The sequence below is a fragment of the Brienomyrus brachyistius genome, chromosome 13 (genome assembly GCF_023856365.1).
Source record: "Brienomyrus brachyistius isolate T26 chromosome 13, BBRACH_0.4, whole genome shotgun sequence".
Classification (NCBI taxonomy): domain Eukaryota; kingdom Metazoa; phylum Chordata; class Actinopteri; order Osteoglossiformes; family Mormyridae; genus Brienomyrus; species Brienomyrus brachyistius.
Window position 1 is genome coordinate 16,796,969 of NC_064545.1, and position 22,052 is coordinate 16,819,020.

The following is a 22,052-nucleotide window of genomic DNA, read 5'->3' on the forward strand; positions in this document are numbered from 1 at the left end:
ACCCCCTGTCTTTTTGCCCTCCCCATCCCTGTTTTCTTTCCTTAACGCCTCCTGTTACTACCCCAATCCCACGTTATTCCCGTCTTACTCTAACACTCTGACATTGTGTGTCATCCTGCCTCTCCCCAGGTTCATACAGTCTTACTGTCTACTCCCCCCCCCCAACATCACTCCTCACCTTAGCCTAGTATCTCTCATGGATGCCCATATTACATAACCCCCCCCCCCTTACTGTATAATGGTTACGCCTCAGTAGTGCCCGCACCCCCTCCGTTTGTTCAGTGGGAGGAATTTCCGGAGCAGTATCTTCTGACAGCTGCAGGAAGGGGATACGGACTTATCTGAATGTAGGACATGGTCTCTGTGCCGTGCAGACTTCTCGCTCTGCTGCCCAGTGTTCTCACGCTGTCTGATGTGGGTTCTTCCTCGTAGGAGATGCTCACTGACCACAAGAGCGAATACAAGGTCCGACTGTTGCTATGGCAACGGATTGCCGTACGTAGGGTTGCTGGTGGGCTGTGTGTGTGTAGTATGTTTCTCTTTGTGTGTGTGTGTGTGTGGGAGTTGTTCTGGGCTGTGTGTATGTTGCTCACAAACGGCACCAGCCTTCAGATGCATGTATCACAGCCTCGGGCTGGTGTTTGGGGCGCTGGTGTCTCTTCTATATGCCACTGTGCTATCAGGTCACTTGCTTCCGAACCCACAGCAGGACAGTTAACTCACTGTTTTCGTCAACCAGGTTATTTTTAAATATAAGAGCATAATTAAGCCGTGTTGACATGGGGCTCTCAGTCTCCGTCTCATTCATGTCCACGTGTGTCCACAAGCTCACTTGAGCATGTCCATCTTTTGTCTGTAAGGATCTCATGGATCAGCTGGAGAAGCAGGAGAAGATCATCCGCAAATTCAAGAAGCAGCTCAAGATTTTTGCCAAGAAGATCGGCGAACTGGAGGGTAAACTGGAAGATGTCACCACGCTGTACCCCACCAGCATGATCTCGATGCTCCCAGTCACGCACTTCATTCCCTGTTTCTGTCCCACGATGCCCATCGTTCTCTAGGGGGACAGACAGAGGCCGTGTCCCCGGGACAGGTGTCCGACGAGCCGGTGCAGCCTGTAAACATCCCTCGCAAGGAGAAGGACTTCCAGGGAATGTTGGAGTACAAGAAGGAGGATGAGGTGAAGCTAGTAAAGAACCTCGTTCTGGGTGAGCAGTGATCTTTGGGTTCTTGATTGAAGTCCTATTTTTAGCCTGTAAATGGCTGTGCACTCCTGTACTAAGCATACCTGCACAGGCCATGTGACCTTCCTGTGACCCCTCTGTGACACCAAACCCCCCTGTACGGGATGCACAGACCTGAAGCCCCGCGGTGTGGCCGTGAACGTCATCCCTGGCTTGCCGGCCTACATCCTCTTCATGTGCCTGAGGCACTCCGACTACATCAACGACGATCAGAAGGTTCGGAGCCTGCTCACCTCCACCATCAGCAGCATCAAGAAGATCCTGAAGGTGTGTGTCCCTTTGGGGGGCGGCTACAGCATTGATGTCATCATTCTTAATTCTGAATCAGCATCTAAAGACATCGGACAAAGCCAAGCATACTGGGCTCTCTTGTTTGGTCCATGTGGACCTTAACTATGCTTGTTTTTTCAGGTATTTAGGTATTTTCCATTTTTGTCATGTTGTTCCAGTAACAAAAGACATTTCACACACGTCAGTAAACACTACAAGTCTTACTTGAACTTTTTTTTTTAACATGGTTTATTGGTATCATTGCAATAAAATTATGTAACGTAATACACCTACTCCTTATTTAGTAAATTCTGTTCCAGCGATTAGGTTCAGCGAAATAGTCACTAAATCCGGTAACCTAGGCATGACCGTGGCTGCGCTTACAACTCTGATTCAGTCTAACATACCCTGTTTCTTCTATGCTTAATGAAATGCACGCATTGGTCGGAAATTTCATTTTATAACCGTTGCGAACGGCCACTAAATGAGGAGTTGTAACGAAAACAGTGTGTGAATAATCAAAACTACGTCGCCAGGATAGTAGAAATACAGACCTGCTTAGTACAGGAAACGGGGTCTCCATGTGCTGAGAGCGCCTGCACAGGCCCTGCGGAGCTCAGCCGTGATGCCTGGTGTTAGTCATGTGACCTGGATGTCCTACAGAAACGGGGCGACGACTTTGAGACCATTTCCTTCTGGCTCTCCAACACCTGCCGCTTCCTGCACTGTCTGAAGCAGTACAGCGGCGAGGAGGTAGGCCAGGCTCCGCCGCCTGCTTCCATTTCTCCTCTCTTCCTGCTGTTCCGACGCTCCCCCTCACCCCTGTGCCTTGCTCCTCGCCTCCCAGTCTTTCATGAAGCGCAACACCCCCAGACAGAACGAGCACTGCCTCACCAACTTCGATCTGGCTGAGTACCGTCAGGTGCTGAGTGACCTGGCCATCCAGATCTACCAGCAGCTCATCAGATGCATGGAGACCATCCTGCAGCCCATGATCGGTAATCCGAACCGTGCTTCACCAGCTGTAATGCAACTACGGAAGCTATCTTTATTCGGGAATGTTTAAAAGCGGACCTTCTCCATCTGATTCCACGTTCTTGTCAGTCTCTGGCATGCTGGAGCACGAGACCATCCAGGGGGTGTCAGGGGTGAAGCCCACAGGCCTCCGCAAGCGGACGTCCAGTGTGGTGGACGAAGGCACCAACACGCTGGACTCCATCCTGCGGCAGATGACTGTCTTCTACTCCGCCCTGTGCCTGCACGGCACCGACGCGGAACTCATCAAGCAGGTTTTCCGTCAGCTCTTCTACATCATCGGCGCCGTCACCCTCAACAACCTGCTTCTGCGTAAGGACATGTGCTCCTGGAGCAAGGGGATGCAGATCAGGTGTGGCATCGCTTCGTAGGCATGGTACTGCTCAGGATTAAAGAAGGTTAATGGCGGCACGGGGGCTAAGCCGGGGGTCTCTCGTTGGCCCCTCCCACACCTCCAGGTACAACGTGAGCCAGCTGGAGGAGTGGCTCAGGGAGAAGAACCTGGTGACCTGTGGCGCGAGGGAGATGCTGGAGCCCCTGGTCCAGGCGGCGCAGCTACTTCAGGTCAAGAAGAAAACGGACGAGGATGCCGAGGCCATCTGCTCCATGTGCCATAACCTCACCACCGTGCAGGTAAGCCCCCCCCCCCCCCCCCCCCCCTCGCCCGCATCTCCATGACGCCGGGTCCCAGGAAGCACGGCACGTCCTACACCATGAGATGATTATATGTTCATGTCGTCTTGGGTTAATTTTTTTTTAAGTACAATGAACAAATTATGTCCATTTCATCTTCATTCTTTGGTCTCTCATCAGATTGTTAAAGTGCTGAACTTGTACACTCCTGTGAATGAGTTTGAAGAAAGGGTTTCAATAACGTTTATTCGAACGATACAAGTGAGTACAAAAGCGGATTTAAGGTTTTATGTTGTCTGTTAGTGTGTGAGAGAGAGAGAGAGAAAATGGGATATACAACTAACTCCTGAACAGCAGCTTTTGTGGAATCCCCACAAAAAATAGAAAAAGTAATATATAAAATATATACACACAATATAATATATACAACTAAAGAAATTAAATTTACGTGTGTGTGTGTGTGTGTGTGTATTTATGTATGTATGTATGTGTGTGTATATATACACAATATATATATTGTAAAAGAAATGTTTTTTTGTGCCACTGGGTTTCACTGGGATGCAGTCAGTATCCATTAATTACATTGTAAGGAGATTTTGTGAGAAGGCCCGCACGAAGATCTGTGCGTGCGTGTGTGCGCTTGCGTGTTTGCCTCTACGTGCCTCGCCTAACCTGGCAGCTGCCTGTTCTGTTCAGACACGCTTACGAGATCGGAAGGAGTCGCCCCAGCTACTCATGGACACCAAAATCATCTACCCCGTCACATTCCCCTTCAACCCCTCCTCGCTCGCCCTGGAGACTGTTCAGATACCGTCTAGTCTGAATCTGAGCTTCCTCGTACGAGTGTAGAAGAATCCGCTGTCAGAGATGACTGCAGATCTGGGGGACTTTTGTGCGTTTACCAAGCATCTGTGAATCTAGCTCAGGTGTCCGAGTCTCAGCTAGAGACCCTGTTAAAATCATATGCTTAGTAGAAAAAAAGTCTTACAATAAAAAGCTTTGCATAATTCCAAACAGATTTATGTGACATTTAAGATACAACTTTTATTTTGGGGAAGGGGGTGTTGGAGCCTTGTACGTTATAGTTAAAAATGAAGGAAGTGCGCAGTCTGAGGTGGGAACTCGGAGACAAAGCGAACTGCATTCGTAATTTAAATTAGTTTATTAACTAGGAATTACTGCGTAATACACTACACAAAGATTATATGCAGATAAAGAAACCTCGTGGGATAAGTAACATTACCACTATTTATTATACACATATACATTAAATAGAAAATCTATTTTAAAAAACTGAATGGTCGATTAATGGACTGATTAACGTGATTGTGTGTTTGCCTGTACTGCGATTTCAGCACGCTTAGGTAGCGTCATACTGCAGCAAAGTGCTCGTATGCTGATCTGTGCGGGTTTAAATATCACTGCCGATAAACTGGATGGGAGCCTTACAGCACATGTCGCTCTGTCGCCTTCGTGCGCTGCACTGTCAGTCTGCTTAAATAGGTTTATGTTTCTATACTCATGCTGTGGATTTCAACGCCGGTACGGATGCTGAAGTTTGGCCGTCGCTTTTCCCGGTGACGGTAGCGGTGGGCCGGCATCACCGTTCGCCGTCTACGCGGCTCCGGACTCCGCCGCAGGGGGGCGCACTACCGCCACACCGGTCCGGTTGCAACCTTGCATTTCAGTCAATATGTTTTTCGCTCTTCAATACCTCTTTGCTATATCTTACATCGCAGATAACATTGATCATATGTATATTTGAAAATCTTGTATGGGAATATTTTAGTCTTTCTCAGCTTTTACCTATGTATTTGTATTATTTTTTTCAAAAACCTTAATGACATTATTAAATGCAATTTTTCACTGCAAGCCTTTTTCTCGAAAGTAATATATGTTGCCAGCATATGCACTACGAAAGCTGGTAAGCGGCTGTATTTCCTTAACATGATACGATTCCTTCTTCAAACTTTGCTTAAGACGTTAAATATTGGTGAGACTTGATTACTGAATAAATGTTGCATATCTTTCAACTGTTCAGTGTTCTTGCTGCCTTCACGCTTTGACGTCCTCTATGTGTGGTTTGTACAGTTTATCCACAGATTTCCCAAACTTGAACCTGCAGATCCATGATTTTTTTTTTTTTTTTTTTTTTTTTTTTTTTTTTTTTACTTGATTTTTTTGGAATAAATTTCTTTTGTGCGTTTTTAGGATGTGAAATTACATTTGATTTTGCTTCTGATATGTTCTGAATGTTAGCGAAGTGAAACTGATGTTTGCACGAAAGTGAATTTCCTTTAGAATTCTGCGATATCATTTCAGTGTATTACGAAGATTTGAAATGCAACGCTGTTGACATTTCAGCCCATATCATCTCCCACTGGCCTTGTACGTAGTTTAATACTCTCTGGAAGCTGTGTGGATGGTCGGACCTAGTTTAGTTGGTCCTAATGTGACAGTTTTTTGCTTATAAGATAAGATGACGATTATTAATGCCACAAAAGGAAAGTTTTTCTATTTTATCCGTGAGGTTCCGAAGCTTGTGTGTAGATGTTTGGATGTTATCAAATTAAAGATGACAAATGATGCTGTCAACCTGCTTCTTTCAGATCTATTTTAGCAGACAGACTTTCATTTTTGGGTTTTCGTTTTTAACATTAGATAAGCCCACAAAACATTTATGAGAATAATAATCCATCAGTGAATCCAAAAAGCATCACACTGACATTAATACAACAAAATAACAAATCGTGCGAAGTGTGCGGAGCCGACTGTGACCAGCATGGTTACAGAGGGAAGCGCAAGAGAGCTTATGAATGAACGGCTGTGTGGAAATTAATATAATGGATTATTTACCAACAGTGGATCCTCTACCTTGGTTGTCTACTTGGCCACACAGGATATTCGGAGACGTTAAATTTTCAATATTTAATATTCATTAAGACACATCTATTCATGAGGATGTAATAATTGAAATATACACCCTTATTGCATGAGGAACAGCTTTCATACCTCGCAGTGCTGCCAAATGTAATGGGCGTGACAGGCTTGTATAATACATTAGATTTCATCCATGTAGGTCATGGCCACAATATAACTCTTCAGTAAATCAATCGTCTTCTAATCGCTCTAATTACCTTTTGATCTGCATCAAGCTGTGACAGTTGTCCTGGAAAAGCTGAGTAATATCTGAGTAAAGCTGTGAATTTAATATCTGGCAAAGGGATAGATGAAGTCAGAAATAGTTAGAGCTCAGAGAGGCCTTAATGATCATTACTGCCTGATTTTTCAACACGTTCCTGGGAATCCACACAGTCTTTTAAATTAAAGGGTATTTCATTCCAGGGAAACCTTACAGGTGTCAAACGTCTGTCTACTGTGAGATGATAGACGGCAATAGAACCCCGCCTTTCATCCGTCCATTCTGCATGCATAACCATTTTCAGAGTTCTGGTGAAGTTACACAGAAGTCCTTTTGGGGTCTTTGTCACCTGCGAAGTGATTATTGTCACTGATTCAGCAGACTTCAGGCTGAGCTGATGACTGTTAAACATGAACCTTTTGTACAGTTTTCAGGTGTATGAAGGGTTAGTCTGATATTCCATGTCGATGTGCCCTCTACAGATTTTCTTTACTCTAGTTAATTATTTCCTTTGCATTTAAAAACTTAATAGCTGTGAGGTGCCGTTATCCTTGCAGTGAAATGCAGACCCCCTGAATATCCTGCAGTATAGAATACGTTTCCAAATAAGGCATTAAATTAGCTTCCAGTGGTGTGCAGTGGTGTGTTACTGCACAAAGTTCAGCAGTATAGTGGGGATCAAGAGCTTTTTCTCTGAGATGAAGGTCAAACAACTCATTACTGCTACATTTCTGAAAGCAGTTCGAATATCCTTTGACATAAAAAAATCTGTTGTCAGAAGAGGCATTAATATATAGGCTATTTCACTTGTGATCCTTTAAATCCCTGTTTTTCACGCTATGCAAAATAATCTGCCTTTACCTATGATACACATACGTTTACATCTGTACGTTTTACTTATTTGGCAGACGCTTTCATCCAAAGCAACATACTGCAGGGACTGTCTGGCCCAAAATGTAACTGGGGTTATGGACTCGCCCATCCGATTACTCAGCCTTGAATTTGTCTCGGGGGCTCTCCTATCGCTGGCAGTGTCCCAACTCGCTGAGTCACGCATATAAGATCACGTCACGTCAGTAACTCGTATACACAAACGTGAGACAGAAAAACAAGTTGTTTTTTGCGGGCGATCAGAATAGTCTCTTTTTTCATGATTCATTCTTTGCAAATGAAGTTTAGTCCTGAAAAATATCCAGTTATTTCTCATGGACGCGTTGCTTCAGACTGTCTTGCTGTCCGTCACTGGCTGCCCAAACTAATGGCAGTAAGAGTGTTTTTGTTCTTCCACTGTCTTCTGAATTTTTCGAGTTTTAATACGGGGCAACATTACACTATGAAATCCCGACTGTCTTTTTTTTTTTCTTGCTATGAACTGCGTTGAAGAAGATAACAGTCTATGTACGCGAATTAAATTTATCGGATGTATACAGAGCAACCTGCATAATAATAATAAAAGATTCAACCTCTTACAGATTAAATCTGCTCATCACATTCAGAATATGTAGCTGTCACACTGCACTGAAAAACAAGTATTGTCAGGGGTGCAGAGTGCTTTTGCCTGGCTCAAGCGTAACATCATCTGAGAAATAATTAAATTACTTCGGATGGAAATTATAAAACCCTGTGTCAACTAAAGAGAGCGACTGGAAAATGACTAGGCAACTACGACAGCCCCTGGGAAAGGTGTGCGCGTAATACGTTTGATCTCGTTACAGCGTATCTAATTGACTTTAAATTGAATTTTGTGGTGTAAAACTGCTGCTTAAGGGTGCTTTGGGAACGTGTTTGTAAACGAGGAAGCGTAGGAGAGCCACGATGTCCGGCGGGCGGCGGGCATCCGCCTGACGTCACCGCATCTCCATCATAACCTTCGCTCCGGAGCGCAAATCTCCCGGACATCTCACGGTAAGGATGGCGACCCAGGAGCAGCATCCCAACGACACCTTGGTGAGCCTGCAGACGGAGTCCGAGACCTTGAAGACTAAACTGGAGGAGGAAAGAGCCAAGCTGCACGATGTGGAACGTAAGCGACTGGCGTCCGAGACGCTGCCTTGCGGCTGTGCTCCTGGGTCATGATGGAGCCCGTGATGGAGCCCGTGATGGAGGCGGTGGCATGAAAACAGCACCAGTTAAATATCCGATAAGTGTATAACGTGTGGCTTACATGCTTAGGACCTCGCTTCTCTTTAGAATAGCAACCCAAATATTCATATACATCATGGAAGCGAGATATATTTGTTTTTTACAAATGTGTGATTAAATTTAGCGTAGTTTACCCAGATGCTCTTATTTTACTTCAATAAACTAACATTTTCTGCATAGCTTTGTTATATAACTGGCTTTTTTGTTAGTATCGCTAGGGTTACCTTGCTATGCGTAGTAAACAACCAGTTATTGACCGCATATTCAGACCATTAAGCTATGACGTGCTCTAACATGCATTCATATTGATCGTTCTCAGATGTTGACATCAGTCCCTCTTATTTGTATTTCACGAATAATAACTGAAATTTAGTTTATGCGCTAATCTTAAAGTTTATCGAGCTGCTGGGGTAAAAGAAACGCGTCGCATAACTAGCAGTGAACAGATTTATTATCAGATATTAACGCTGATTGTACAGTAGTGTGATAGACCGCGATACACTGAGATTCTGATCACTCTGGGTTTTTTCCCACTCAGGGATAGATTGGGATGGTCTGAGGTTCAGAGGCTCTTTCCAGACAGTAGATTTATATATTGATATTAACTGAGGTTCTGATTCCTCTCTGGTCTTTCCAGTCCATCAGGTTGCTGAGAAAGTAGACCCACTTGGTCAGTTTGTTCTGAAGACCAGGAGGACACTGAAAGGACATGGAAACAAAGTTCTCTGCATGGACTGGTGTAGAGACAAGAGAAGGATAGTAAGCTCGTCTCAGGTGAGATTTGTAGACATGACCCATTGCTGGGTCTAATATCCATGGCCATTTAGAAGTGAAAAGCCAATATTTTGAATATTATACTGGTGAAAATCTTTCATCCTTTACTGGAAAATGGATATTAAAGAGTTTCAGTACCTGTCTGAGAATTGTTTCATTACCGTGGCAGTTTTGAGTTCTTTGTTCTTCAGTGATTGAAAACAGTTTGCATGCAGCACTGAAACGCTTTTATGAATAAATCAAGTAGCATTTATTTGGCCACTCTTGTCCTTTTTAGGATGGAAAAGTGATTGTGTGGGATGCATTCACGACCAATAAGGTAAACTGGAATTCACTTAATGTAGTGAATTTTAACTATTCACTTAATAGTTAAAAAATATTTAAACTAATTCCATGTGCAAGATTTTGGTTTGTATTGTATGAATTGCTCATCATCAGAAAGGCACTTAGAAATGATACAAATATAATTAAAGCATTCGGCATCTTTTTAAAAATCAGCTGTGTGTGTGTGTGTGTGTGTGCGCATCCCAGGAACACGCTGTAACCATGCCCTGCACCTGGGTGATGGCCTGCGCTTACGCCCCCTCTGGCTGTGCTGTGGCCTGCGGGTGAGTGGGTCCCACTGACAGTGACGTGCCAAGTACACAATCGCTGACCATTCTGCTGGTCTGTATCAGTCTAAGATCCAGAAGCAGCACTAGGATTAGTACCAGGACCTATAACTATGTCAATGCAGATGTCAGAACCCATCTCGGGGCCGACGTCACCCCTAGCTTTCTGCGGTTGTGGAAGCGGGTGGTTAATGATGTAAGAAGAGCTGCAGGAGTTCACTGTCCAGTTTGCTTAAAGATTTTTGTTCTCTGGCTCTCAGAGGTTTGGATAACAAGTGCTCAGTTTACCCTCTCTCCTTGGACAAGAACGAGAATCTGGCAGCTAAGAAGAAGTCAGTGGCGATGCATACCAACTACCTGTCAGCCTGCTGCTTCACAAACTCTGACATGCAGGTAGGAGGTGCAGTGGGAGGGGTCAGTTGTGGCTGTGGGCGGACTCACTGGATGCTGGGTGGGTCAGCTGTGGCTGTGGGCGGGTTTACTGGATGCTGGGTGGGTCAGCTGTGGCTGTGGGCGGGCTCACTGGATGCTGGGTGGGTCAGCTGTGGCTGTGGGCGGGCTCACTGGATGCTGGGTGGGTCAGCTGTGGCTGTGGGCGGGTTTACTGGATGCTGGGTGGGTCAGCTGTGGCTGTGAGTAAGCTCACTGAATGCTGAGGGGGGGTCAGCTATTACTGGCTGGACTCACTGGATGGTGGGGGAGGGATTAGCTGTGGCTGTGAGTGAGCTCACTGGATGGTGGGGGAAGGGTCAGCTGTGGCTTGGGTGCACTCATAGAACATTAAGGGAGGGGACACTTTCTCTACCATCATATCCATTCATCAAGCACTGGAATAATAGCGCCCATGTTTTTAACAAATAACCAAGCTGGTGGTTTATCACTGTTAATGCCCCCCCCCCCCCATTTTTTTGAGCACTCCTCATACCTAAGGCTCTGCAGGTCAGGAAGATCCTTTCCAGAAGATAGCAGTGTGCACTCAGAGGTGGTTTATTGCCCTTTCAACAAGAAAACAAAGCATTGGCAATGCAAGTCATGTCCATTAATAATTCACAGCTCACACTGCTGCTGCTTGTAAAAAATCACATGACATGGAAACATGGATATGCAGATGCATTATAATGTGAGAGTCGCCTTTATTCAGAAGGAATGTTTTTATCTCCATGGAAACGCTTCATGTACAACTCGGTGTCAGTCTGTGCGGCAGTTGATAAAATGATATAGCTGTGTACAGCAACTGGTCTGTTCCTCTGATACTACACACTGTAGATATAGCTAGTTGTCAAGTTAGTGCAGTGTCACATATCTCTCAGCAACTGCCTTGCAGTGAAGTTTGAGCTGCATCTTGCTGTCGATGGAAGATTATCACTGATTTCCGCTGTAGAAAGTGTGGAAGCTTTTTTTTTTATTGTGTGGACTTTTGTTGCTTTAATAATCATACACACGCTCACAGCAGTGGGTGTTTTTATGTATATCAAAGTTTAAAGCAACGACTCCTCTTTTTTTGTGAGATACCAGGATGGCACTAGTGACTGTGAATCTGTCCCGGGAGAACGCCAGCTTGTGTGGGCTAATCCAACTTGTGTTATGGTAGTACAGCTAGCGATGATGAAGAGTGAGAGCTATCGGGCCTCCAGCCAAAATTCAGAAGTCAGCACTGGGGGGATCAAACAAAAGAGAAAACCGAACAAGAGGCACCTTCTTGGTAGCTTGGTAGTTTTGTGATTCTGGAAGTCTAGCAATGAAAAAGAGCTTTTTGTTCAAACTGCATTTCAGTACAGAAATCAGGCTTAAAGGATTGGTGTTCTTAGCACACTGGTTGCACCTGAACAAGGTGAATATTTATTTTTAACAAAATCCCCAGGGCACCACTAGGGGCATAAATTTTCCGGTAAATTTCTAGAAACTTCCCATGGGAAGTAGGGTTGGAAATTTCCGGAAACCTTTCGGGGGTGGGGTTAAGCTGTGGAATTTTGGAAATATTGAACTCTGTGGAACTTCACGCGAGCTGTCAGATACAGCAAAGAAAGCAGACTGCATGAATAATACAATTATAGCATATGACTTATAAACAGTGCATTTTAATGAAGATGCTTGTTTTGGCGTGTTTTTACACACTAACTTATTCACAAGCACTAGGTTGCACAATGATATCACTATTAGTATTGTCACGACCGCGGTCGGGCGAAGCGGCGATCGTGCGGATCGGCAGGCGAGCAGGAACAGGCAAGTAGGCAAAGTCGGGAAATACTGGGGATTTACTCGTGGACAGGAAACAGATACGGGGAACATCTACTCACGCCTACGAACATCAATGACAGACAAGGAAAACTGGGGAGACCAGGACTTAAATACACAAGACTGATTGAAAGCAAACGGACACAGCTGGGTACGATCCGGGAAACACACGTGGGTAAGCAGGGGGCGTGGCACACAGGAGGAGCGGACGAGCCGGGCATGACAAGTATCATCAAGATGTTTTTTTCCCCAAATACATTTAAGTTCCCTGCTATAGACAAACCTGCAGTTTTGCAGATTTCCAGTTTATTCCAATTAATTCCCATACAGCTCTGGAAAAAAATGAGACCACTGTATATTTTTAAACAATCTGCATTGTTAACTCCTGGTTTAATCCTGGTTCAGCTGGCAGAAGACTACACTGTGATGCGGGCTGCTTCCAGGCTCAGAGTTTTCAAGACAGCAGTACATAAGAACAATGAGAAGCAGGAGACACTGGCAATGACCAAAAACCAGCCAGGTGGAGAGCAGAAGCAACTTTCTAATGCCAGAGATAACGTCAACTTATCCGGCAGTGCCTCATAAATCAGAGGATGACCTCAAGTGACCTTCAAAAACAACGGGAAAAATTAAGTGGCGTAAAGTGCACTGCTAGGAAAATTCATAACAGGCTTCTAGCAACAGCACTGAAGAAGCCCTTCATCAATGAGAAGCAGGGAAGAGCCAGGGTGGAGTTTGGAAAAAATGTAGATTTCACACAAACATTCCCATAAACTGAGAAATAGGTTAAACTAAAAATGTTGCTGTCGTCTCAGCTTCTTCCAGAGCAGCATATTCCAGTTAATTCCCATGTCTCCCAGAATGTTAACTCCCAGAATTTTCAACCCTTGGGCACCACTAGGGGGCAGTGAAAACACTGAATATATCAAAGCTGCACCCCCCCCCCCCCCAAATAGCGCTAAGAATAGGCTAAAGCATTACACGTGGTGCATTTTATATCAGCACGAGGCATTCCAGACATGCATTTAACTGAAATGCATGTATTCACGTGTATGTGTTCCTGCATTTTAACTTTCCGAAACAGGTTTGCATGTTCTTGTAAGCGTGTGTGCGACTGCGAGTTACCACTTCGCATGTCCCCTCTCGCTGCCGAGCCCAGATCCTGACCTCGAGCGGCGACGGGACATGCGCTCTGTGGGATGTGGAGAGCGGGCAGCTGCTGCAGAGTTTCCATGGCCACGGCGCAGACGTGCTCTGCCTGGACCTGGCCCCCTCTGAAACGGGCAACACTTTCGTCTCGGGGGTGGGTCGCCCGTCCTGAGCCATGAATCCGAGAAGACCGACTCTGTGCTGTCATTGGCTGATGGTGCCCTACTGTCCACCGCCCGCTTTCGTGTTTGACAGGGCTGTGACAAGAAGGCCAACGTGTGGGACATGCGCTCAGGGCAGTGCATCCAAACCTTTGAAACCCACGAATCGGACATCAACAGCGTGAGGTGAGTCTCTGACGTACCACACAGGGATTCTTCCAGCAGCCCCCCTTTCTGATCAGCTGATTCCCCCCCCCCATGACTCCAGGTACTACCCCAGCGGCGACGCCTTCGCCTCGGGCTCCGATGATGCCACCGTGAGTTACTCTGTCACACCCGTCGCACTAGGACACCTTTGTCTTGGGATTGGTGTTATTTCCACCGATGGATGGATGGATGATTGGATGGATGGATGGATGGATGGATGGCTTATTAGTGCGGTTATATATCTAAATGAATGACTGGTTGCGCTGTCTCACCTGCCCCCCCCCCCCCCCCCCCCCGGGTTAAATCCCTTGGTTGGAAGACCACCAGTAATTTTTGACTACGACTAGTTTACTCAACTAGTGTAGATGTTGGGTTAGTAAGGCAGCCTTCATACACAACATATATACTGTATTTATTTAGCAGTATACAAATGTCCAAAGCGCCATACAAGTGAGTATGAGAGAATGCAGCATCCTAGCATCCCTGCAACCATGGGATGTGAATCAGTGACTATCCGATCACAAGCACAGAAAAAGATCTCATGCCCCCATCTCACAAGAGTGAGAGCGAGAGCCTAGGGTATAGGACCACCAGCCCTGTATGGTAATAAATGCAAAATAATTATCCAATATAAATTATTTATAGAGTAATTTTTGAGAAACCAGTTTAATGAAATGCATGGAAGGGAGAAATCATGTGGAAATGCTCGGTGTGGAGCCCTCGTGTCGGTGTTCCTGCTGGCTCATGTGACCGAGGCTTCGTAGGGGCAGCCCGTGACATCATACGGCTCCCTTGTCTGCGGAATGATCTGCAGCGAGTCACAGTCTATGACCCCTGGCCCCTTCCTTTGTTACTTCCTCTTTCTACAACGTCGCTCTGCTGCAGTGTCGGCTCTTTGACCTGCGGGCGGACAGGGAGGTGGCCATCTATTCGAAGGAGAGCATCATTTTCGGAGTGTCGAGCGTGGACTTCTCCCTTAGCGGTGAGTGTTCAAAGGCAAATCAATCGACCTCTGCACTCTACCACCCTAGCCTCACACCCAGGGGGTTGTGGGTTCCAACTCTGGCTCTGCATGTATGGCCTCTTGTACACAGTGTATTCCTCTTTCCTTCACTTTCCAAACACATGCAATTTAACAATTTTAAATTGATTTACAAGGTGCCCTCATTGCAAGCTTGTGTGCCCCGCGATGGACTGGCATCCCATCCAGGGTGTCTCCTGCGCCCCTACTGGTTATTATGGAAATTCTATTATTATGTCAAATCCAATTAATCACCTCTGGAAGAGAGACCCAGCTGTGTGACCCACACATAACTGTGCCCGGCTGATGAGAATCCCAGTATATTTTCTTCTAAGAGATATGGGGAAAAACATAATATTGAAGGAAATAGAAATGACTGTCCTAATGTTAAAATGTAACATTGGCTGGGGGGGGGTCCTGGGAAGTAACCTGGCTGAGTTGCTCATGTGTGGGCGTTAAATGTCAGTCATAAAGGAACTGCAGGTTCCCCTCTGCTTATTCCACCCCTTACTTTGCTATATTTGCTATATTGCTATATTTGTTTACAGATGCATTGCTTTATGCATATAAAACCTGCCCCCCCCATTTTCTTTGTATTATGAAAACCCTCCGCTGCCTATATATGGATCATGTGACCGTAAAGACTTGACTTGATTGCAACTTGGCCCGCGTCTTCGCGTCTTCTGTCTTTTTGAGCTGCCATTCAGCTGTAACATTTGCCTGTAACATTTGAGTAGCTGCGGGGCGGGGGGCAGCCCTTGACTAATTCTCAGAAACATTTGTGGGGGGGCTTTCACCCTGGTGGTCCCTAGAGTGATGGCAGGGAGTAAACTGACTAAGTAGCAGTATTATTACCCAGTTCAATCAACACAAACAAATTACAATTAAACCCCCCCCCCCCCCGTTCAAGCCTTCATTCTTAGTCACTAATGTGATCACATGGTTCACAAGTTCTGTTTTGTTTCCATTTGGGGGGGTCTGTGTTTCAGCAAATGTGGAAAAGCCAGACCAGTTCTGTATGACTGCCGTGAAAGTGACATGCAGAAAGTTAAAAATTCAAAGATCCTCCATGTGTTGTGTCCAGGCCGGCTGCTATTCGGTGGGTACAACGACTACACCATCAACGTGTGGGACGTCCTGAAGGGGAACCGCGTGTCCATCCTCTTCGGCCATGAGAATCGGGTCAGCACGCTGCGGGTCTCGCCCGACGGCACCGCTTTCTGCTCCGGCTCCTGGGACCACACCCTGAGGGTGAGAGAGGGCCCAGGTGGGGGTGGGGGATTGACATTTGGCATACAAGCGTCCCTGTGATGTTAATGACTGCTGGACCTGGGGGCACTCCATACTGCGGAGGCGGAATGTGAAAGAGGAAGAAGGCACCTAAAGTAAAATCGTATCTCATGATTCCGCGCTCAGTCAAGCCCACGCAGGTGCTTATTATGGGAAGGAAGCTGCACAGCACGGTACTCTCACCCTTCCAGTTCTAGTCAGTGGGCTCACAAATTTTTTTCACTATTTTTATTTCTCTCTCTGCAGATTTGGGCCTAAGCTGTTTCATGGTGGGAGGGGCATAGACTCTTGACAACTCCGTGTTACCCAGCCTGCCTGGACATCCTGTTCAGGACTCTAGCTTCAGTACCCGCCTCTAGGATTAGAGACGTACGTTCATTTTGTAGGGTTTTCTAAAAACAGCAGATAGCGTGACCCATACGTGGACACCCACACCACCAGAACGTGCTTATCAGTGCTCCGTAAGCACAGTTCTGTTGGACTCCCTGGTGTTTAGCAGCAACTTAGCAACGCCTGTATATGAGGTCGTCTTACCATTTTACTGGACTTGTGTGATTTGGCTGCAGCAGTCGTTTGTCATGGCTTTTCATTTAATCTATTAATTTACCTCATATTTATGTTTACAGACTGTTGTGTCCAGCTCTTTGTCGATTCTTAATCTCAGCATGTGGAATAATATCAGTACGAAGACCATTTTTCTGTAAGATAAAAAAAAGCCCATTTCTTATTTTAATAGATCATTTAAGGCAAAACAATTTAAAAAATCACATTTTATTCTGTAATATTGCTAGATTAGAATGTCATTTAAAAATTTCTTTTGTATCTAGCAGATGGTCAATTTTACGGTGACATGACTGCATGAGACTCCTGTAACAGAATAAAAGAGATTTATTGAGAAAAACAAATCATATACCGTGGTAATTTCACATAACCACTAAGATTGTCAAAAAAGTAAGTCAGACAGTACTTAATAATCATAAATATCCATCCATCCATCCATTTTCTAAGTGTTTATCCTTATGGAAGTCACAGGAGACCTGGAGCTGACCTCTAACAGCATGCCAGTCCATCGCACAGCACACCATGTGTCATGTTCTGTGGGTGACTTACAGCACCTGGAGAAAACATGCAAACCACACACACACAATCAGATTAAGTTTCCCCTTGTGGGGACCCAAAGAAATTGTAGGAACATTGTAATATATATAACAGCACTCAGGATTCAAGCTTACAACCCTGGAGGTGTTCAGCAGCAGTGTTACCGTTAGACACCCCTATTCATAAATAAGCAAGACACAATATAAAGGACAATATGTCTATATGTATTATCCTTTATGTACATATGTGAGAAATAAAATGAAGAAACGCGTGAATGGTGGCGTAATTGCACGTCATTACATAAACACGTCAATAGGACTAAGGGACGGCAGAGCCAGACGCACTGTTTGTGAGTAGCAAAAGAACGAAAACATTTACACACTACGTACCCAGTACTTGCATCCAGAGAATACCTGAACCCCACCAGTTTGTAGGGCGGCCACCCGTGCGGATTCCGCCCTGACAGCCCGGTTTTCCTGCCCTCTGTCCTGCTGGGTGTGCTCCTCATAGCCCCTTTCTCCTCCTTTTCCCTCCCCCTTTGCCCCTACACTCATTCTCGTCAGCAACCAGCGCTGCTCTCTCAAAGCCACGAAGGCACAATAAATGTGAAACACATGAAAATACATTTTGCTTGTCAATTCTTCCAACTCAGCTTAAGTGAGCTCAAGTTTTTAACTTACAAATGCAAATTTAAAGCAAGTCAGTTTATTTTCTCTAGTTCTAACATTCAGTCCGTTCTGGAAATACCCAACTATGTGATGTAAGGTTTCCTCCTTTAAAGATGTACATGTTTGAATGACACGCATAGATGCTTTCATTTCCCTTTCCGCTTAGAGTAGTGTTCCGTCCGCGGCTGACGTCAGCCTCCAGGAAGCAGCGGAGATAGGAGTCGGAGCCGCGGCCTGTCTGCCACTGTCTGTCTGCTCGCTGGGAGGACAGGTTCCGGCTCCGGCTCCCGCTCCCGCTCCGCTCCGCTTCGCTCCGGCTCCGGCTCCGCTGAGAGGGTCAGTCCGCATCCGCTTTCTGCCTCCGTACAGTCGTGGTCGTGGCGCTCATAGCTGCTTCGCTGTATCCAGTTTCACTAGAGAAACTTGCCGACATATTTTACGCGACGTGGCCTCTTCGGGCTCGTGAAGTTTTTTCTTTTGAGTGGTTTCTTGTGTCTTGGTTAATTTTTCAGATGAAATGCTGGAAGTGGTCGCCGGTGAGGGTGACTGGGCACAGCGGCCCCCCCGGGTTTTCTCTCTGCCCGAACCTACTTTTAGCTTCATTTCGCTTTAAACCTACTTTTACTCCAAATATTTGACTAAACCGCATGTATTTATATCTCTGTTTTCTGCGTTTCCTCTTTTAATTATTAGTTAAATTAGTTAATATTTAGTTAAATTATTATTGACTATTGTTTCGCTTTTAAATAGCTGTATTAGAGCTTATTATTTATCAACCGGCATTTGATATTCATCAAAATCACATTTACGTGGATTGAACTGAACTGAACTGAACTGAACTGAACCGAACTGAACTGAACTGAAGAGTATAAGATATAACTGTTTTATATCCTGGAGTGGATATTTAGCAGTGTTAATATATATTGTTCCTGTTCATTTATTCATCTGCGATTTAAGAAAAAAAAACTGTTTCACGTGTCAGTTTCCTTCCTTGAGTCATGAGTGAATGTAACGTGAATGTTTGCTTATTTTCAAAACAAAAATAACGTTTGATTGCCGTTTCTGACTCCCGAAGTAAAATTATGGTGAATACTAGCGTCAACTTATTTTTGATGACGCTCAGCATGTCCTGTTATAGATGGAAAACGGGAATTTGCAAAGAAAATGCAATTTTCCCCAAACAAGAATTGTAAGCATTTCTCTTTATATATATATATATATATTCTTTCCAGAAAGGAAGGAACATGAAATCCCAAACATGAAGACTAAGTTTTGGTTTCAGGTTCTGTTGGTTTCATTTTGGCTAGTTTTCATCACTCTGTGTAATTTTTTCATAAGGGGGAGGGGGGGATTCAGAGCAGGCATCCTGAGGTCACAAGAAGAGAAAAGGGCATTAGTTATAGAATCACTGAGCATCTCAAGTATACCAGTGTTTCTTGTTGTCTTTGCAGTGAATATGACCAACTCGTTGCAGAATGAAACCTTTATTGTGGCAGATGATTACATGAAGTTCTGCATCGGAATCAGCGGCACGCCTCCCAGCGAGTCGGCCAAAGCAATGCGATGCCTGGCTAAGGAGGTCGAGAACAGCCAGGGTTCCGTAATGCGCCCTCTAATGCAGTCGTTCCTGATTGCCTGTGGTGCTGAGCCCTGGACCGGCCTCAGGAGCATCATGCTCGAGCTGGCTGGAGATGGAAGGTTGAACTGGGGCCGGGTCATCTCACTCTTCGCCTTCACGGGAATGCTGGCGAGCGAACTGTGTTCCAGGGGGGAAGATGTCAGCTGCAGCAGACGGCTAGCGGAGATGATAGTCGATTTTCTCAATGGAGATAAGCAAGAATGGCTGATCCAAAATGGAGGCTGGGTAGGTGTGCGTAATTATATCATGCAAACTGCTCCTCTATGGTTTTCCATTATACCGAGATCTTTTCTCTCCCAAATTCCCAAGGAAGGAAGGGCTCATTCAAACGGTTATACTTAGCATGAGAAAATGTTTATCAGATTTCCTCTGTGGCTGTCTTGCCTAAGTTAGGAAGTAGGTAGCACTCCCAAGAACGCGTAATCTGGAGGAACACATTCCCAGCATTCTTCCGAACTTTTCATTGTTCTGCGTACAAAGTTTATCTTTTCTTTAAATTGTGAAAGATCCATTTCTAGTTATCTTGGCAAATGGCAAGTACACAGACATTTTTTTTTGAGAAATGTAGTGATTATAGTCTAGTGTCTTGAAGTCAGAAGGTCTCGGCTCACAGTTCAAAAAAGCCAACAAACCAAAGACGACACAAAACAAACTGGTGAGGAGCTTTTGTGCTTGGCTGAGCCACAGACAGCATTCGGTGGCTATGGGAGCGACTGAACATGCACTTAGGATCTTGCTGGAGAGGATGCATGAGACCCGGTCATGGATTTTTTGTTCCTCAGCTTTTTGTGTCGCAGACACGGAAGATTTTGAAGCCTTTTGAGATTCCTCAGATGAATGCCATCAAACGGTCAACCCTTTTTAGCAACTGAATCTGAAGGTTCTGTCCTGACATTCGAACTCGCTAGCTCAATGTGTATATACCTTTCCAGTCATGGTGAACAGTGAATAGGGGAGCTGTAGGAGTGAGTTCTGAGAATCAATGTACATCGTTTAAAGACTTTTGTCCTTTGATGGACTCTTGGGGTTAGTACCTCAGGCAGGTGTAAAGTACAACGAGGCAGCACTTGGAACACCTGGAAAAAAAGTCACCTGGCTTTTTCAGACCGCTGTAAGGTCAGTGTTTTGGTTGCAGGTGCTTCTGTACACAAACACTGAATGGAGCAGCTGTCGACAGTCTGTTGGCTGATCATTTTAAAGGGGAATTCCACTCAGAAATTATGCTGTGGGTTTTTCTTTATTTCCCCCAATCATTTATCCATCTCTGTATTAAAATGAAATTCTGTCATACACAGGGAACAGAGAAGTCCTTTACGGGTTTCACTTCACTCTGATGTCAGCACTTCTTACAGGCCTTCTGGGTTTTCTGATGTGTGCCGAGCAGAACAGCAGTACAATGGGCTGGTATTTACATTAAAGGGGAAGTTCCCCCTGCCCACTGCGGAGTTCAGAAACTGCTGCGTACTGCAGCCACATGCTCATTATTTTGTTGTCAATGAATTTTGGTGGAGCACCAAGGAAAACACCCGGGCATTTTATTGCTTGTAAAAATAAAATGACAGGTATTCAGTGTTTACATTACAACCTGATGAGGGAGCAAAAACTTATCTTGTCACAGTGACCATCGCCTTTAAAAGCATGTGCGTTACAAAGGTCCTTACGATCTTTTAAAATCAGCTTATCCACCTTGCGAAACTGGCAACCCGACCTGGGCATGCAGAAACCTTCCCACGCAGCTGTAATGAGCTGGCGGCGTGTCTGCAGGATGAAACACCATTAATGAATGCGGGATATGATGGAATGCGTCACAAAGAGCAATGTGATAATGTCAGGAGGAACATGCGTGCTCACTGATCCCTCAGATATGAGCGGTTTGGTGTGCTGTTGACATTGTTGCCATAATACTGAAGATGTCGCAAACAATATTTCGGAAGACATGTAAGTGAGAATGACAAGCATTCTTGCTTCTACTTATACCTGTACCTGTTTGGGTGCCCCCCCGCTTTGTCTCCTAGGTTGCAGCTGGCATTTATCCTCTTTGTCTTTTGTGTAGGGAAGACTCACCAATTTTGCCCACGCAGCAAGACGAACAGATCAAGATTCATCCATGAGAACAGCTCTCTACGCAGCTGCAGGAGTAGGCATCGCTGGGATAACCTTCCTCCTCGCACGCTAGTTAAAGCGTGTCATTCAGAAAAATGTTCCTCTTGAAACATGTTTTATCATGGTTTGGTTCATTTGTTCATGTACAATTACATGAACATTAGAAATTACCTGCGTCCTGGTGGGTTTATCTATGTCATTTTATGACATTGTTACTCTTACAGTTGTATGGGGGTTAAATGGACTAAGAGTGGTTTAACAGTAGACAGTAAACTTCATTCTGGTCAGGTTTGCCTATGGGCTTGTCAACAAAGTGTCTACACTTTCGGTTCATTTTGTATCATGGAAGAAAAATAAGATTTTGGTTTTAATTTTAATTTATTTTTTGGCTCTGTAAAACTGACCTGTTTTTTTTTGTTTGTTTGGAACGGTTCATTACTTCTGTCAGTTTCTGCTTCCATTCTGAAATGGTTTTAGAAAAATAAACCTCGTCTTATACCCGCAGAAATTCCTGTTTCTCAAAAAAAAAAGTGCTGTTCCCTTCTAAAACCTGACGGTGGTAAGAAATGTCACCAGCTTTGGGCAACAGTGACGTTGCAGCCTTTCGGTGGTGCTGCTTATGACGTGAGT

The 22,052-nt window shown here is 45.0% G+C and overlaps 3 protein-coding genes and 1 long non-coding RNA gene across 7 annotated transcripts in view; 3 read left to right on the forward strand and 1 right to left on the reverse strand.

Moving 5' to 3' along the window:
- The window catches only part of LOC125706595 (unconventional myosin-Va-like), a 30,021-nt gene extending 24,669 nt beyond the window's left edge, over positions 1-5,352 (forward strand). For all 3 annotated transcript variants that reach the window (XM_048973338.1, XM_048973339.1, XM_048973340.1), the window contains exons 31-40: positions 433-495; positions 861-954; positions 1,062-1,208; positions 1,357-1,511; positions 2,178-2,267; positions 2,362-2,512; positions 2,619-2,901; positions 3,008-3,182; positions 3,363-3,443; positions 3,879-5,352. In XM_048973338.1, the coding sequence (XP_048829295.1) occupies positions 433-495; positions 861-954; positions 1,062-1,208; positions 1,357-1,511; positions 2,178-2,267; positions 2,362-2,512; positions 2,619-2,901; positions 3,008-3,182; positions 3,363-3,443; positions 3,879-4,031 (1,392 nt within the window). In that variant the 3' untranslated portion in view covers positions 4,032-5,352. The remainder of the gene's footprint in view (positions 1-432; positions 496-860; positions 955-1,061; positions 1,209-1,356; positions 1,512-2,177; positions 2,268-2,361; positions 2,513-2,618; positions 2,902-3,007; positions 3,183-3,362; positions 3,444-3,878) is intronic.
- A 2,562-nt stretch (positions 5,353-7,914) lies between these two features.
- On the forward strand, positions 7,915-16,819 carry LOC125706209 (guanine nucleotide-binding protein subunit beta-5-like). Of its 2 annotated transcripts, XM_048972788.1 has the most exons (11): positions 7,963-8,347; positions 9,104-9,240; positions 9,518-9,559; positions 9,772-9,848; positions 10,112-10,244; positions 13,246-13,389; positions 13,491-13,582; positions 13,665-13,713; positions 14,489-14,585; positions 15,709-15,875; positions 16,161-16,819. In XM_048972788.1, the coding sequence occupies exons 1-11, from the start codon at positions 8,236-8,238 to the stop codon at positions 16,170-16,172; spliced, it is 1,062 nt and encodes a 353-aa protein (XP_048828745.1). In that variant the 5' UTR covers positions 7,963-8,235; the 3' UTR covers positions 16,173-16,819. The 2 variants fall into 2 exon arrangements, with proteins under 2 accessions (XP_048828744.1, XP_048828745.1); XM_048972787.1 differs by lacking the exons at positions 15,709-15,875; positions 16,161-16,819 and having other exon boundaries at positions 7,915-8,347; positions 14,489-15,508.
- LOC125706212 (uncharacterized) lies at positions 16,495-17,803 on the reverse strand. Its single transcript, XR_007381928.1, has 3 exons — positions 17,402-17,803; positions 16,963-17,029; positions 16,495-16,612 (listed from the first exon to the last, which is right to left on the reverse strand). It is a non-coding gene; the product is annotated as an uncharacterized LOC125706212 (long non-coding RNA).
- Positions 17,804-17,870: 67 nt separating this feature from the next.
- LOC125706210 (anti-apoptotic protein NR13-like) lies at positions 17,871-21,930 on the forward strand. The gene is made up of 3 exons (XM_048972789.1): positions 17,871-18,016; positions 19,132-19,544; positions 21,373-21,930. The coding sequence occupies exons 2-3, from the start codon at positions 19,137-19,139 to the stop codon at positions 21,493-21,495; spliced, it is 531 nt and encodes a 176-aa protein (XP_048828746.1). The 5' UTR covers positions 17,871-18,016; positions 19,132-19,136; the 3' UTR covers positions 21,496-21,930.
- The last annotated feature ends 122 nt before the right edge of the window (positions 21,931-22,052 follow it).

Bases quoted from the DNA above. Each gene is read 5' to 3' on its own strand.
- LOC125706209 (XM_048972787.1), top strand. From the start codon at position 8,236: ATGGCGACCCAGGAGCAGCATCCCAACGACACCTTGGTGAGCCTGCAG. The intron at 10,245-13,245 runs GTAGGAGGTGCA...TGCCGAGCCCAG, and splicing joins TCACAAACTCTGACATGCAG to ATCCTGACCTCGAGCGGCGA. The intron at 13,714-14,488 runs GTGAGTTACTCT...GCTCTGCTGCAG, and splicing joins CGGGCTCCGATGATGCCACC to TGTCGGCTCTTTGACCTGCG.
- LOC125706210 (XM_048972789.1), top strand. From the start codon at position 19,137: ATGACCAACTCGTTGCAGAATGAAACCTTTATTGTGGCAGATGATTAC. The intron at 19,545-21,372 runs GTAGGTGTGCGT...TCTTTTGTGTAG, and splicing joins TGATCCAAAATGGAGGCTGG to GGAAGACTCACCAATTTTGC.